The sequence below is a fragment of the Dipodomys ordii genome, unplaced genomic scaffold (genome assembly GCF_000151885.1).
Source record: "Dipodomys ordii isolate 6190 unplaced genomic scaffold, Dord_2.0 Scaffold42, whole genome shotgun sequence".
Lineage (NCBI taxonomy): Eukaryota > Metazoa > Chordata > Mammalia > Rodentia > Heteromyidae > Dipodomys > Dipodomys ordii.
In genome coordinates this window covers 2,697,482-2,712,360 of record NW_012267258.1, presented here as the reverse complement: position 1 = coordinate 2,712,360, position 14,879 = coordinate 2,697,482, and the positions used below count along the sequence as shown (strand labels likewise).

The following is a 14,879-nucleotide window of genomic DNA, read 5'->3' as shown; positions in this document are numbered from 1 at the left end:
GGGTAACAATGCTCAATAGGAAGTGTACTCATTACCTTACTCATGTAACTGTAACCCTTTGTATAGTATCTTTACAATAAAAAATTAAAAACAAAAAAAGAAAACACCTGTTGAAATATATAAATCCTAATCAGAGATAGCTTCCATATGCCCTTACACGGGGAGGGGGCGGGTGTAGTGCTTCATTAGAAGCAAAACTGTCAAATTTTATAAACTAAAAAAATCTATTTTTAAAATGTGAGTGCAGGGCTGGGAAGGTGGCTCAGCGCGGTAGAGCGCTTGCCTTGCATGCATGAGGCCCTGGGTTTGACTCCCCAGCACCACATAAGCAAAAAGAAAAAAGCCGGAAGTGGCGCTGTGGCTCAAGTGGTAGAGCGCTAACCCTGAGCTGAAGAGCTGAGGGACAGTGCCCAGGCCCAGAGTTCAGGCCCCACGACTGGACCCCCCCCCCAAAAAAAATAAATAAAATGTGAGTGCATATGTGGAAACAGTAATTTCTTTAAGGCTTTCCTTTAGCACAACTTACTTTTTTATTTTTATTTTTTTCCCACAACTTTTAAAATTTTTTATAACTTGATACTGCCATCTACTGGTTCTCAACTCCTGGACTTATAGCAACTGTTCTACTGAAATTTATAGAAGTAAAAGAATTAGGTCTATTTATTTTTATTGGAAATTCTTAAAATATTCTTTGTTGGCAATAAAACATCATAATTTTCACGTGGCCCTTACAATATTGCAAATTTTTCCAGTCTTCACTATTAAGAATGTGCTGTTTCTACGTTTGAATTTCTAATTGAGCCTTTGTCCTTTTTTGTTGTTGTTTTTTAGTTTAATGGATCGAGAAGTAGCATTGCTTGCTGAAATGGACAAAGTAAAAGCTGAAGCCAGTAAGATAACCATTCTTTATTCAAAATTATTATAGAAATAATAGGTTTTCACCTCTCAATCCTCATAAAAGGAGCTTGTATGAGTGGGGCATAGTGGTACACTACTGCAATCCCAGACATTTGGAGGCAGAGGTAGGAGTATCTCCAGGTTGAAGCCAACTTAGGCAAAGTTAGCATGATCCTCTATCAAAAATAAAATAAAAACAAAAGATCTGGGGCCCTGGCTCAAGTGATAACACTACCTGTCTAGCACTGCTTACTCCTCAGTACTGAAGGGGGAAAAAGTCCAGAATGAATGCCACAGTAAGAATTGTGTGTGTGTGTGTGTGTGTGGTTAGTTTATTAAATTAAGTATGTAATTTGCAAATGGTCTCATAAGAAAAGTGGAGGGGCTGGGAAGGTGGCTCAGTGGTAGAGTGCTTGCCTTGTATGCATGAGGCCCTGGGTTCAATTCTTCAGCACTACAAAAGCAGAAAAAGCTGGAAGTGGCACTGTGGCTCAAGTGGTAGAGTGCTAGCCTTGAGCTGAAGAGCTGAGGGACAGTACCCAGGCCCAGAGTTCAGGCCCCATGACCAACAAAAAAGAAAAAAGAAAAGTGGAAAGCTGCACTGGACATTGATCAAAATGAAACTAAGCAACTCAATGGCAGCGATGGGAGGGAGGGAATAAGCAGGAAAGAGGGAACCGCTGACATTAAGCAAAAGGAAAGAAATGTATATATCACCCGACGTGGAAGAAATAACTGTTGTCAAAACTCATAGAACTCATAAACTTTATAGACCATGATAAAGACAATTTGCTATGAAGGTTAGAATGTGTTTGTGACTTTAACTAAGTATCACTATCCCACAATACTGTGAAATTTATATAATCACTTAATCACAATTTAAAAATTCCAAAAAAAAAGTGGAAAGTAAACTTAAAAGGATTTATATTTTTAAGGCAGGTACCCGTGGCTCATGCCTATAATCCTAGCTACTCAAGAGGCTGAGATCTGAGGATCTTGGTTTCAAAGCCAGCCCAGGGAAGAAAGTGTGGGACTCTTACCTCCAACTAAGGACCACAAAACCAGAAGTGGAGCTGTGGCTCAAATGATAAGAGTGCTAGACTTGAGCAAAAGAAGCTCAGAGCGCCTAGGGCCCTGAATCTAAGCCCCAGGACCTGCAGAAAAAGAGTTCATACACGTAATCAGTCTTGAGAAGCTGTACTGTGCTGTATATGAAAAGAAAAATTTGCAAGTGTCTATTTTAAGAATATTTACAAATTTAATATTTGTAATTTTAATATTTACAAATTTAAATATTTTAAATATGTAATACCAATATGTAAAGATTGCATCATGATATCTACCACCTAAGCATAATTCTTAGGAAAATAGTCTTCACTCATCATCTATAATTGGTAAGTAAAGAAAAGTTCAGAATGCCATCACTATGATTCTGTAAAGGCTTACTGAAATAGATTTGGAGGAATAGAGTAACAGGTAATTTGTGGAGTTTTGAATGGAAGCGTTAGATACCATTATGTTTTAGTTTATAAAGGTATATAGCTACATGTAAACAAGTATCAGCTGCAATTTGGGGTATTGATTCAGGGCTTTTCAGTGGCAGATTATACTTCATGTATTGAATGCCAGATTTTTTTTTTTTTTTTTTTTTGGTCGGTCATGGGGCCTAAACTCTGGGCCTAGACTCTTCAGCTCAAGGCTAGCACTCTACCACTTGAGCCACAGTGCCACTTCCAGCTTTTTCTGCTTACGTGTGCTGAGTAATCAAACTTAGGGCCTCATGCATGCAAGGCAAGCACTCTACCACGGAGCCACCTTCCCAGCCCTTACCAGATTTATAATTAGAAAAGTTGTTTCCTTTTTTTCCCACACCAGTCCTGGGGCCTGAACTAAGGGCTGGGGTGTTGTCCTTGAGCTTTTCTGCTCATGGCTAGTCCTCAACCACTTGAGCTACAGCTCCACTTTCAGCTTTTTTGGTGTTTAATTGAAGATTAGAGTTGCACAGACTTTCCTGCCCAAGCTGGCTTTGAACTACGATCCTCAGATCTCAACCTCCTGAGTAGCTGCGATTATAGGCATGAGCTACCAGTTCCCAACTCCAAAAAACAAAAATGCTTTTTAAGATAAATATTTCACAGAAAATTTCAAACCTATTTCAAATACACTAATGAATACCTATAACCCAGCTTTAACTAGTTGTAACCTCAGAGCCATCATAGTAAAAATCAGAGCTGTATAATTATACCTAACTTCAATTTTATTTTTCCAGTCATGGAGCCTGAACTCTGGGCCTGGGCACTGTCCCTGAGCTCTTCAGCTCAAGGCTAGAGCTCTACCACTTGAGCCACAGTGCCACTTCCAGCTTTTTTGGTTTATGTGGTGCTGAGGAATCAACCCAGGGCCTCATGCATGCAAGGCAAGCACTCTACCACTGATCCATCTTCCCAGCCCCAACTTCATCACTTTTACGTCTTTATCACCTATCTCCCTGAAAATGCTGGTCCTCAGTGATAACAATAATTTCTTTACTAATACTATCCAGAAGGTGCTTCTTTATAAATGATAGTTTTACTAAATTATTTATATACATATAGCACTTCACAGTTCAGTTTTTCACATTCATACATGCAGTCACATCAGCCTTTTAAAGTAGTCGGTTTTTGTCTTTAGTTTTTTGTTTTATTAGAAAACTTTGGAAGTGGCACTGTAGCTCAAGTGGTAGAGCTGAAGAGCTGAGGGACAGCGCCCAGGCCCAGAGTTCAAGCCTCACGACCAACCAAAAAAAAAGAAAAAGCTTACTAGACATTAGTGGTTCATATCTGTAATCATAGGTACTCAGGGTGCTGATCCCTGAGAATCCCCGTTTTAAGCCAGTCCAAGCAGGAAAGTCCATGAGATTCTTTTATTTTTGCTTTTTCAGAGTAGTTTTTTTTTTAATTTTTATTTTTTGTGAACATACTGTATAGAGGGGTTACAATTACATGGGCAAGATAATGAGTACATTTCTTTTTTTTTTGCCAGTCATGGGGCCTGAGCTCTGGGCCTGGGCGCTGTCCCTCAGCTCTTCAGCTCAAGGCTAGCACTCTACCACTTGAGCCACAGCGCCACTTCTGGCTTTTTTCTTTTTTCTTATGTGGTGCTGAGGAATCGAACCCAGGGCCTCATGCATGCAAGGCAAGCACTCTACCACTGAGCCACCTTCCCAGCCCCATGAATACTTTTCTTATCAAGCATGGCAGCCTCCTCCTTTGTTTACCCTTCACATCCCTTCCCAGCCTCCCCCCCCCCATGAGATTCTTATCTCTAGTTAACCACCAAAAAGCCAGAAGTGGAGTTCAAGTGGTAGAGCACTAGCCTTAAGCAAAAAAGCTAAGGGACAGCCAGGCACTGGTGGCTCACACCTAGCTATCTACTAAGGAGGCTGAGATCTGAGGATCGCGGTTCAAAGCCAGCCCGGGCAGGAGAGACCGTAAGACTCCTATCTCCAATAAACCACCAGAAAACCAGAAGTGGCCCTGTAGCTCAAGTAGTAGAGCGACAGCCTTGAGCTGAAGAGCTGAGGGGTAGCACCCAGGCCCAGAGCTCAAGCCATGACCAACAACAACACAGAAAAAGCTAAGGGACAGCCTCAGCCCTAAGTTCAAGCCCAGGACTGTCCCATGCACATACACAAAGGCTGCACACTAATGGCTCAAACCTATTATCCTAGCTACTTAGGCTGAGATCTGAGGATTGAGGATGGAAGCCTGCCGGGCCGACAAATCCAAGAGATTTATCTCCAGTTAACAACAAGCAAACAGTCAGAATTTAAGATGTGGCTTAAGTGGTAAAGGGCTAGCCTTGAGCAAAAAAGGCAAGGAAATGCATGAAGTCCTAAGTTCATTGTTCGAGTCCAGTAGTGGCACCAAAAAAGTAACGTGTTCATTATATATATAATTAAGTCCTCTAAATTATATATGTAGAAATCTTTACTCAACACATTTTGTCCATCTGAAATCTCTGATTTTTGTCATGAAATCCCAGAATGCTGCTGGAACAGAAAGGAACTGAAGTTTTGTTTTGTTTTTTGGGTCCGGTCGTGGGGTCTGAACTCTGGGCCTGGGTGCTGTCCCTCAGCTCTTCAGCTCAAGGCTAGCACTCTACCACTTGAGCCACAGCGCCACTTCCGGCTTTTTTCTTTTTTGCTTATGTGGTGCTGAGGAATCGAACCCAGGGCCTCATGCATGCAAGGCAAGTGCTCTGCCACTGAGCCACCTTCCCAGCCCCATGGACTGAAGTTGATATGAATGAGAAGTAGTTTTATGTTCAGAGCTAGAACAATAAACCCTTTGTAGCTGTTAGACCTGTTACGATGCTTTAGTAGACATATTCCTAACATTGCTTTGATTGATTAACCTGATGTGGTTGTAGTATTCACGATGGCATATTCATGTGGCATTTGGGCTACATAAACTTGCTAAAGACATTTAGCTGTCTAATACCTGATAAAGCTCTTTGGTTTTTTTTTTTTTTTCTTTTGTATGTGTTTGGGGGTGGGGTCGTGTCCTGGGGCTTGAACTCAGGGCCTGGGTGTTTTCCCTGAGCCTCCTTTGTTCAAGACTAGCACTCTACCACTTGAACCATAGCTACAATTCTGGCTTTTTTGGTAGTTAGTTTAGTGGTAATAAGAGTCTCACAGAATTTCCTGCCTGGGCTGGCTTTGAACTGTGATCTTCAGATCTCAGCCTCCTGAGTAGCTAGGATTACAGGTGTTACATGCCTGCCTATCTTACCTTGTTTTTCTTGCCAGTCCTGGGGCTTGAACTCAGGGCTTGGGCCCTGTCCCTGTGTTTCTTTTTGCTCAAACCTAGAGCTCCACGACTTGAGCCACAGAGACACTTCTGCCTTTTTCTGAGTAGTTTATTGAAGATAAGAGTCTGTGACCTTTTCTGCCTGGGCTGGCTTTGAATGTGACCTTCAGATCTCAGCCTCCTGAGCAGTTAGGATTGATGTGAGCCACCAGTACCGGGCCATCATGCCTACCTTAACCCTGGGCTTTTGTTCAGAAGAAAAGGAGGGTGGATAGTCAGTTAACTCACTTAGAAAAATAATGATCAAATTTTGCTGGACAGGAATAGCAGAGTTGCTGGACAGGAATAGCAGTTATTTAGTGGTTGATCTGACAACTCTAGTTCTGTTTCCTGGGAGGATTTCTTTTGTGCATGGGAGATTTTTATAATAGCTTTTATTTGCCATGGCTACACATGAGTTTTGTAGATCAGGGAGCCTGTGGAACAAGTGCAGTCTCCCTTAGATTTTTCACCCAAGGCTAGTGCTCTACCACTTGAGTGACAGCCCCACTTCCTGTTTTTTGGTAGTTAATGGAGATAAGACTGTCCTACTTTGACTGGCTTCAGACCTCGATCCTCAGACCTCAGGGTCCTAAGTATCTCGGATTACAGGCTTACATTAGCTACACAGAGGGATTTCACTGTTTTTTACATTTACAGTATGTTCCTATTGTTCTTACCTCCTCTATCACACTGTAGCTTTTATTCTATTTAACAGCAAAATAAGATTTATACTTACATTTCCTCAACAGTGGAAATTTTGCTCAGCCGGCAAAAGAAAGCAGAACTTCTAAAAAAGATGACTGATGTGGCTGTGCGAATGTCCGAGGAACAGTTGGTTGAGCTCAGAGCTGATATCAAGGTAAAACTTCTCCTTTTCGCCTTTCTTCTTACCCTCAGTAACTAACATAGCAAATCTCCAAAATTCCTGGCTACTTGTAATATATTGATGTCATGAGCTTCCCTTCCCAGTGTAGCCCTCTTCTAGGTTCTCTTTCTCTATAAATGGTAGTGCCAACTATCCAATTATCTTAACAGGAAACCTTAAGAAAAAAACTTCATTTCCCACCTGGGCACTAATGACTCATGCCTGTAATCCTAGCTACTCAAGAGGCTGAGATCTGAGGATAGAAGTTCAAAGCTAGCTGGGGCAGGAAAGTCTGTGAGACTCTTATCTCCAATTAATCACCAGAAGACCGGAAGTGTCGTTGTGGCTCAAAGTGGTAGAATATTAGCTTTGAGTGAACAAGCTCAGGGACAGCACCCAGGCCCTGAGTTCAAGCCCCACTACCAACAAAATAATGAAGAAACTACATTTCCCATACTGAATCTATCAAAAGACCCTGTCTATTTGACCTCCTACTAAATCTTAGGTCTGTCCTTTTCATTTCCTTTTCTACCATGAGAATCAAGCTACTATTTTGTCTTGGTCTTTCCATAATAGACTCTTACCTGATTCTCTCCAGGCACTTTGCTACTTCCCTAACTTCCCTATCCTACAACTACTCCTAACACTACAGTAACTTGCTTCAAACTTTCTAACACATTTAAAATATATATAATCCTTAAAACAATCTGCAGTGAGCTTGCTTTGCTCCCATCCTTTCTCACACTTGTATCCACATTGTCCTCTGTACTCCAGCTCTTCTAAAAGGTCTTTTCCACAGACACTTTCTATTTCCTAGGTCACTTTTGGCCTACCTTTCCTTCCTCATTCCCTTATGCCCCAATACTGGGCTCTAATGGAATAGTTATAATTTTGTGTCCTGGATTGCTCTGTCTTCCCCACTAGAATGCATAATATCTGGAACTTCTGTATTCCAAGTGCCTAGCACAGTGCCTTGGAACATAACAGACTTTCAGTAAGCAACAGTTGGTTGGTCAATTCTGATTTTATGGAGAAAAATTAACAATTTGAAATGTTGCTTTTATATTGTAGTTTTTATAAGATGACCAGTGTCCAAGTCATACTTTACTTGTTGATTAAGACTAATTCTGCTGTGTAGCAAGCCAGCTTCAAACTTCCTGTGTTGGCCCTCTGTCTCCTAGAATCATTTTATGACTCAATACCTTTTAAGTTTTTATATAAAGGACAGTGTTTATGTTTCTGAAACTAAACATACAAACCTGAGAGAGGTTGAAATATCCATGAGCAGTTGTAGACAATATATTCTAAATAATTGTTTGTAAACAGTAAACTGTATGAATAATGGGAAGTTGGCCTTTTCTACCCTGAGCCCTTAGCTTTTGCTCTTTCTAAAGTAAGCTTTATTGCCAAAATTGAGAGTAACAGTTGCTGAGGAAGCTTTCAATAGCCTTTATATGTATAATCTCCGCAGATACAGGTGGAAGATCATCTAGGATCTTTCTGGGATCCTTATCATCATTCTAGTCCAGTGTTCACACAAGTCTATAAAGTACTTCTATTCTCTCACTGCTCCATAGAATTCATTGAGGTAAAATAGCCAAATGACACAAACTTTACTATTTACTCTTTAAATTACTACTTCCTATTTAGCTAAACTATGTTATACAGTTTTATAGAACATCTTCAAACTGGTGCCAGTCAGTCTCATTCAGTTCTCTAGGAGAAACTGGAAATCCCTTTGGAATTAGAATTCTGGCTCTATTAAGCTTCATCTGTTTCCATTCCCCATGGCTGGAAGGCTGCTAGAAATACTTCTAGAAACTTGTTTCTTTCCACATTTTCAGTTTACTGAACTTAGGAACTGTGCAATTTAAATGTCTTCCAGATACTTTTATGTGTCATATGTTTTTGACTCAACAAACCCTAAAATTTGTTTCAGAATTAATCTCAGTCTAATATTACATGTTTAAGGACCTGTTATAAGAGGTTCACATGTGTTTTCCTAAGATATAATTTACTAAGGAGCTTTAGGACTTTAAGTCCCAAAGATAATTTTTCTCTCCTTTCCTTGTCAGTATTTCTGGATGCATCTCAAGGATTCTGATTCATTTGAGATCTTCCAGATTATATCTAGGCAGGCCCTTAGCTTTTCTATCTGAAAAAATGATTCCTGGCTACCTTACATATTGTTTATTGAATGTATCTGCAAGAGTACTTAATTCCTGACATGTTTCAAATTTCCTGAAAATTTCTATAGTGTAGTTAGTATTTGACCCAAGGGGTTGGTTTCTTCTCCCCTCAGTCTGCAAAAAAGGATTAAATCACTTGCAGCACAAAACTCTTCTCATTTCCAAAGTTGACTTTTCACATGAGTGATTTTCCATCAAGAAATTGTTCCTATTTCAATGACTATGAAATCGTGTGCTATAGAGATGAAATGGTTCCTAAGGAGGTTCCTATTGTAGAACACCAAACCATCTATCTAAATGAGATCATTGTCATGGCTTATGGACATTTTTGCTGCTTCTTTGTAAAATGGAACCATGTAGTAGAAAGAGAGTCCCCCACTATAAATTTGTCCTTTTTTTTCCCCTTCTGTACAAGTATTTGGATTATACCTACTGGGCTTTGACCATCCTGCAACATTTCATAAAACCCCAAACTTATCTTTGGGCTCTTGTGAAAACGAGAAAATTTGATTTTAAGTAATAAAAAAGAGGAAATTGAAAATATAATTGTTTCACTTTTATATAGTAAGTTATCAGTTCCATGTATAATGTTTAACCCAGAGACTTTCCTGTGCCCTTTTTCCAGCACTTTGTTAGTGAACGTAAATACGATGAGGATCTGGGTCGAGTAGCACGGTTCACCTGTGATGTGGAAACTCTGAAGAAGAGCATTGATTCATTTGGACAAGGTAAGATGGATGATGAGAGATACTGGGCACTAGATATGGTAAAAAGACTATCTTCTGGTCTCCCCCTGATTCTTCCTCAGTGCCTCATTTACTTTTTTGTTGTGGGGGGGAGGGGTACTGGAAAACGACTCCGGGATATTTACAAAGTCCATGGATGCAAATACCTTAAACTTGAGAGATGACGAGTATTTACCAGATCCCTAACCACAAGATACTTTTTCCATTGTTTTCTGCTGTGTTGAGAAGTATACCATATATAATGTAAAGAACATAAGGCTCTGGGCTGGATTTATGGCTTAAGTGGTAGAATGCCTGCCTTAGCAAGTGTGAGGCCCTGCGTTCATACCCTAATACTGCCAACAAAAGGGAAGAACAACATAGGAGTCTATGTACCTCCCTCCAGGCACATAATAGGTCCTTAAATATTAGCATTAAAGACAGAAAAGGATGCAGCTCTGGGTGAAAGTTTGTAGTGACACATCAGTCCCTGAACTCACCTCCTCTAAATTTTCAATATGAGTATAAAATGAAATGTTGGGCTTGAGGATGTAGCTCAGAAGTAGAATGCTTGTCTTACACATGCAAGGACCTGGGTTTGATCACTAGCACTACCAAAACAATAGGAGTAGTGATTATTAACTTATTAGACCAAGCTGAAGGCCAAGGGGAAAAAAAGCAGGGGAGTGGTTTTGAATCATTAGAATTTGGTAGCATTTAATTTGAAAATCAGTTGGGTTGGTATTTTGAATTTGGGGTTATTTTTGCAAAAAGAATTTGGCAGCATAAATGTTTGTTGTAAAGACTAGCTCTATTTATATTTAATTGATTGTGTTTTTTACCTTGTATTATTCACTTTTTTAAAAAGGATTTTGTAAAAATTTAATTTGCTTACCTTCTTTCTTTGCAAAGTCTGTACTTTAGAATGTTCTTGCTTGGGAAACTGAACATATGGCCCATACTATTGTTCCCAGGCTTAGTCAGCTGCTGAAGCTGTAGCCAGTTTCGGTAGTAGGCAATGCCAAGAAGTCATGGGGGGGGGGGAATGGGTAACTTGATATTAAACTGTTCTGTCTCTAAGCATTCCCATAAAGCATTGAGATTTTGGAAGGAGTGGAGATTTTCTTTCTAGTTACTTGCTTTATAGGCTTCCTTTTTTTTGGGGGGGGGGTCTGGTCATGGGGACTGAACTCTGGGCCTGGCACTGTCCTTCAGCTCAAGGCTAGTACTCTACCACTTGAGCCACAGCACCACTTCTGGCTTTTTTCTTATGTGGTGCTGAGGAATCGAACCCAGGACCTCCAGCATGCAAGGCAAGTGCTCTACCACTGAGCCACCTTCCCAGCCCTATAGGCTTCCTTTTGATCATTCAAAGACAGTTCTTTTTCTTGTTTTGAAATGGAGAGATAGGGGAAACCTTACCCATAATGCTCTTTCATCATATAACAACATGTTCCTCATTTCTGTTTCAGTGTCCCATCCAAAGAATAGCTATTCAACCAGATCCCGATGTAGCTCAGTTATATCTGTGTCCTTGAGTGAGTCCAATGATGCCTCTGCTGCTTCTTCCACCTGTGCCTCTGCTCCCAGCCTTACAGGTGCTAATAAGAGAAACTCTGCACCAGGAGAGACTCTTGCAGCCACAGCAAACTCCAGCAGCCGACCTTACCAGCCTCATTGGGAGGTAATTTGGCTTCCAAACAGCATGTGAGGGAGAAAAAACTCCTAATTGCTGGTGTTTAAGTGCTGATAGCTCAATATATTAATTACATTCTTCTCTTTTCACTCATCATCTATTTTCCATCCTCTAGTCCTAATCAGTCTGAGAAAGCATTTGGTATGATATTCTAAATCATTAGCTAAATCCTATTGCCCAGAACTGCTGACTTTCCTAGGTTGACAGTAATCCTCACTATTGTAGGTAGTATTGCCTGGTAATTAGTTACACTGGAAGTCATGTACCCATCATAGGGAGGACAAGCCCTTTGAGGAGCAGCCTCAAAATCTTTTTTTTTTTTTTTTGCCGGTTATGGGGCCTGAACTCTGGGCTTGGGCACTGTCCCTCCGCTCTTCAGCTCAAGGCTAGTGCTCTACCACTTGAGCCACAGTGTCACTTTTTCTGCTTTTTCTGCTCATGTCAGTGTCAGCTTTTTCTGCTTACATGGTGCTGAGGAATCGAACCCAGGACCTCATGCATGAAAGGCAAGCACTCTTCGACCTAGCCACCTTCCCAGTCCAGCCTCAAAATCTTGTGTCCAAAAGCAGCAACTCCCTAGAAGTGCAAAGTAACCATATGAAGAAAAGAGAAAATGAACCTGTGGGGAGAAAATCCATAGTAGAAGAGTTTGTAAAAGAAATCCAAAGCAATGATTACTCTTATGTCTTCAGAATTGATAGAACATTGGAATTAGAAGGAAAAAAGAAATCTCATAAGCCATAAATTCCTGGATTGTAATGTGAAAAGTGTAAAATGTCACAAAGCATGGCTTTAATGGCTTCTATGCTTTAATACGTAGCAAAACAGAACACAGTGGGGTGTATTATTCCAAATATTCAGTACTAGAGACATATTAAGATGTGATCAAATATATATTCAGGGCTGGGAATGTGGCTTAGTGGTAGAATGCTTGCCTAGCATGAATGAAGCCCTGGGTTCAATTCCTCAGTACCACATACACCAAAAAAAAAAGCTGGAAGTGGTGCTGTTGCTCAAGTGGTGTGTTGCTCACCTTGAGCTGAAGAGCTTAGGGATATATCTCCAATTAAGAGCTCATAACTCAGAATATTCTTTCTTCAGGGTTAGCTTTCTTGTGCCTATCTGAAGCTTCTCTTCAGTGGAGAATGGTAGGGAACGGTAGTGGTAATATGGTGGCTAGGTTGGTATGGCTGATAGAATTCTTAGTCCCAAACATGAACTACCACAATTATGCTTTCAGAAAAACCCCTATAAACCAAACTGGAACCAGTGGGGCACTGTAATGTCAGAGTATCTTAAACATTTTTTATCCTTAGGTATTGCCGGGGACCAGACGAGGACGAGGCTATAGGCCACAAAGCCAAAAGTCCAATGACCCAACAAACCAAGGGCAACATGACAGTGTGGATCATTACAGAAATAGTTCGTGGTATTCATCTGGTTCCAGGTATCAGAGTGCTCCATGCCAGGCACTGGGAAATACTAGTGAGTGGGGCCATATTCACTCTGCAGGGACCAATGGAACTGGAGCCAGCATGGAGCCTAGCCCATCTAAGCCCTCATTTAAAAAGGGGCTCCCTCAGCGCAAACCCAGGACCTCCCGGCCTGAAGCTGTGAACTATTGAAATTCCAATTGGCCTCTTCATCCTGATAACTGGACTTTAGGAAACATACATAGATGTAATAGCAAAAGAAGTTTATGTGTTAATCACTTTTTGTGTGTGTCAATCTGAATGTTTTAGGGTTCTTCTCTCCCTATATCCTCTTTATCATTTTGGAGGGGAAACTTTTCCCTTGATCTTTCTCAATGATATGACTGATTCTGATTGGTCATTTTCACCAAGAATCAGGAACTATTGCCAGGTTTCTCAAGGATTTAGCAACATTCTCCCCAGTGTACCAGGTCTTCCAACTGCCTAAAGAAGCCTTACTTAGTATCAGGAGGAAGTAGGTCAGAGCTAGTCCTAGTACCTTTTCTGTCTAAGCAGACCTGCCGGGTTCCCCCTAAATGTCAATTTGAATTTGACCAGAGGAGCAGTGAGGAAATCTTATACTGAACTGGATTAGCCAGAAACGGAAAATAAAAGTTAATTGATGAAAGCAAGAGAATACTAGGAAATATATGAGAGTCTGTCTCTCCCAGAATGTGCCTGAGATTTGACACTTGAATCGGGGTTTCAGACCCCTGCTTGGCACCATAACTTATTCTGCAATTTCTTCAAAATGCCCAAAGCCTTGTTTCCTGTTACCTTAGGCTATACCGTGGGCTGTAAAGTAGTCCAAGGAAGTCTATGGGAAAGTAGCATTTAATTCAAGTTTTTTAAAGTTAAAAAAAGTATTTCATTGTTTTAATATTTGGAGATTTTTGTTGTTGTTAACTCTTCTCCCCTTTTCCTGAATCCTGTTCAAATCCTGAACCAAATTTATAGCAATATAATTAGTGTTAACTTAAGCTGTTATACAACAGAAATTGCTGCAATCTTTATATGAATGAATAAAACCAACTGCAAAAATGTTCTCACATTTGTTTCACAAGTGGCTTCATTATCAGTTTTTCTTTGGGCCTCACGGGGTAGAAGTCATTCAGACCACTTTTTCTGTGCTTAAATAAGGGTATCTGATTCCCAAGTCATTTGTCTGCTGCTGCTTAGCTTCGGGACCAAATTAAAATGTGAAAGCCTGAATGAGCCAGTGCAGCTGTTCCTGTGGGAAAGGATCCATAGGATAGGGAATGGTGACTTTCAAAAGAGGATTCAGCAGCGTAGAAAAACCACAGCTGCCAACTGCTTTCCCAGGGAACCCAAGGTTCCCCATTCTCTGTCTCCCTGGACAGGAGTCATGAATGTAACCATATAATTGAACTCCTACAGGTAGTATAGCAGGTGGCACTGGTGCTAGACGCCTCCACCCAACCCCACCCTCAGCATCTATAATGTCATACAGCAGAGTTTTCTTTCCTTTAGCATGTGTTCTCCCAGGCCCTGACTGTAAGTGGCAATGGTGCAGAACTTAGCTGCCTCAGGGTTTCCCCTGGCTCTTTGGCTAACGCTGAGCAGCCAGGGTTCAGGTTGGTTGAACAGAAATTGTGTGTGTGTGTGTGTGTGTGTGTGTGTGTGTGAAGGGAGGGAGACTGACAAGACACTGACTCTTGGAAAAGAAAACAGTAGTCAGAGAGGCTAAGAGGATATTTTTCAAGGGGCTGATTACCTCATTTTTGACAGTTTGTCCATTTGTTCAGATAAAGAACTGCTTTCTTGATTAATTGCTTGCCTATACTTTATAAAAAATCTAGAGATTGAAGTGGCCTTGAAATTTTAAGAGGTATATCTTATATCTAGACAGACTTTTTCACCACACAGATAGATAGGAAGTTATATGTTAAAAATGCCTTGAAGTTGAAATTGTAATCTCCCTATAGGAAAATATTTAAAGTTTTTTTTTATGGCCATAATAACTTTGAAAATTATGAGGTTCCCCCCATTGTTTTTTGTTATTTTTTGTTTTTTGTCGATCATAGGGCTTCAATTCTGGGCCTAGTTGCTGTCCCTCAGCTCTTCAGCTCAAGGTTAGCCCCCTTGGGGCTGGGAAGGTGGCTCAGTGGTAGAGTGCTTGCCTTGCATGCATGAGGCCCTGGGTTCGATTCCTCAGCACCACATAAGCAAAAAGAAAAAAGCC

General features: G+C 40.7%; 1 protein-coding gene across 3 annotated transcripts in view; it reads left to right on the top strand.

Annotated features, from left to right (window-relative positions):
- The window catches only part of Spats2 (spermatogenesis associated, serine-rich 2), a 79,481-nt gene extending 65,756 nt beyond the window's left edge, over positions 1 to 13,725 (top strand). For 2 of the 3 annotated variants that reach the window (XM_013018822.1, XM_013018820.1), the window contains exons 9-13: positions 832 to 890; positions 6,479 to 6,588; positions 9,409 to 9,511; positions 10,981 to 11,192; positions 12,521 to 13,725. In XM_013018822.1, the coding sequence (XP_012874276.1) occupies positions 832 to 890; positions 6,479 to 6,588; positions 9,409 to 9,511; positions 10,981 to 11,192; positions 12,521 to 12,829 (793 nt within the window). In that variant the 3' untranslated portion in view covers positions 12,830 to 13,725. The remainder of the gene's footprint in view (positions 1 to 831; positions 891 to 6,478; positions 6,589 to 9,408; positions 9,512 to 10,980; positions 11,193 to 12,520) is intronic. The other variant, XM_013018823.1, reaches the window with a different exon arrangement.
- The last annotated feature ends 1,154 nt before the right edge of the window (positions 13,726 to 14,879 follow it).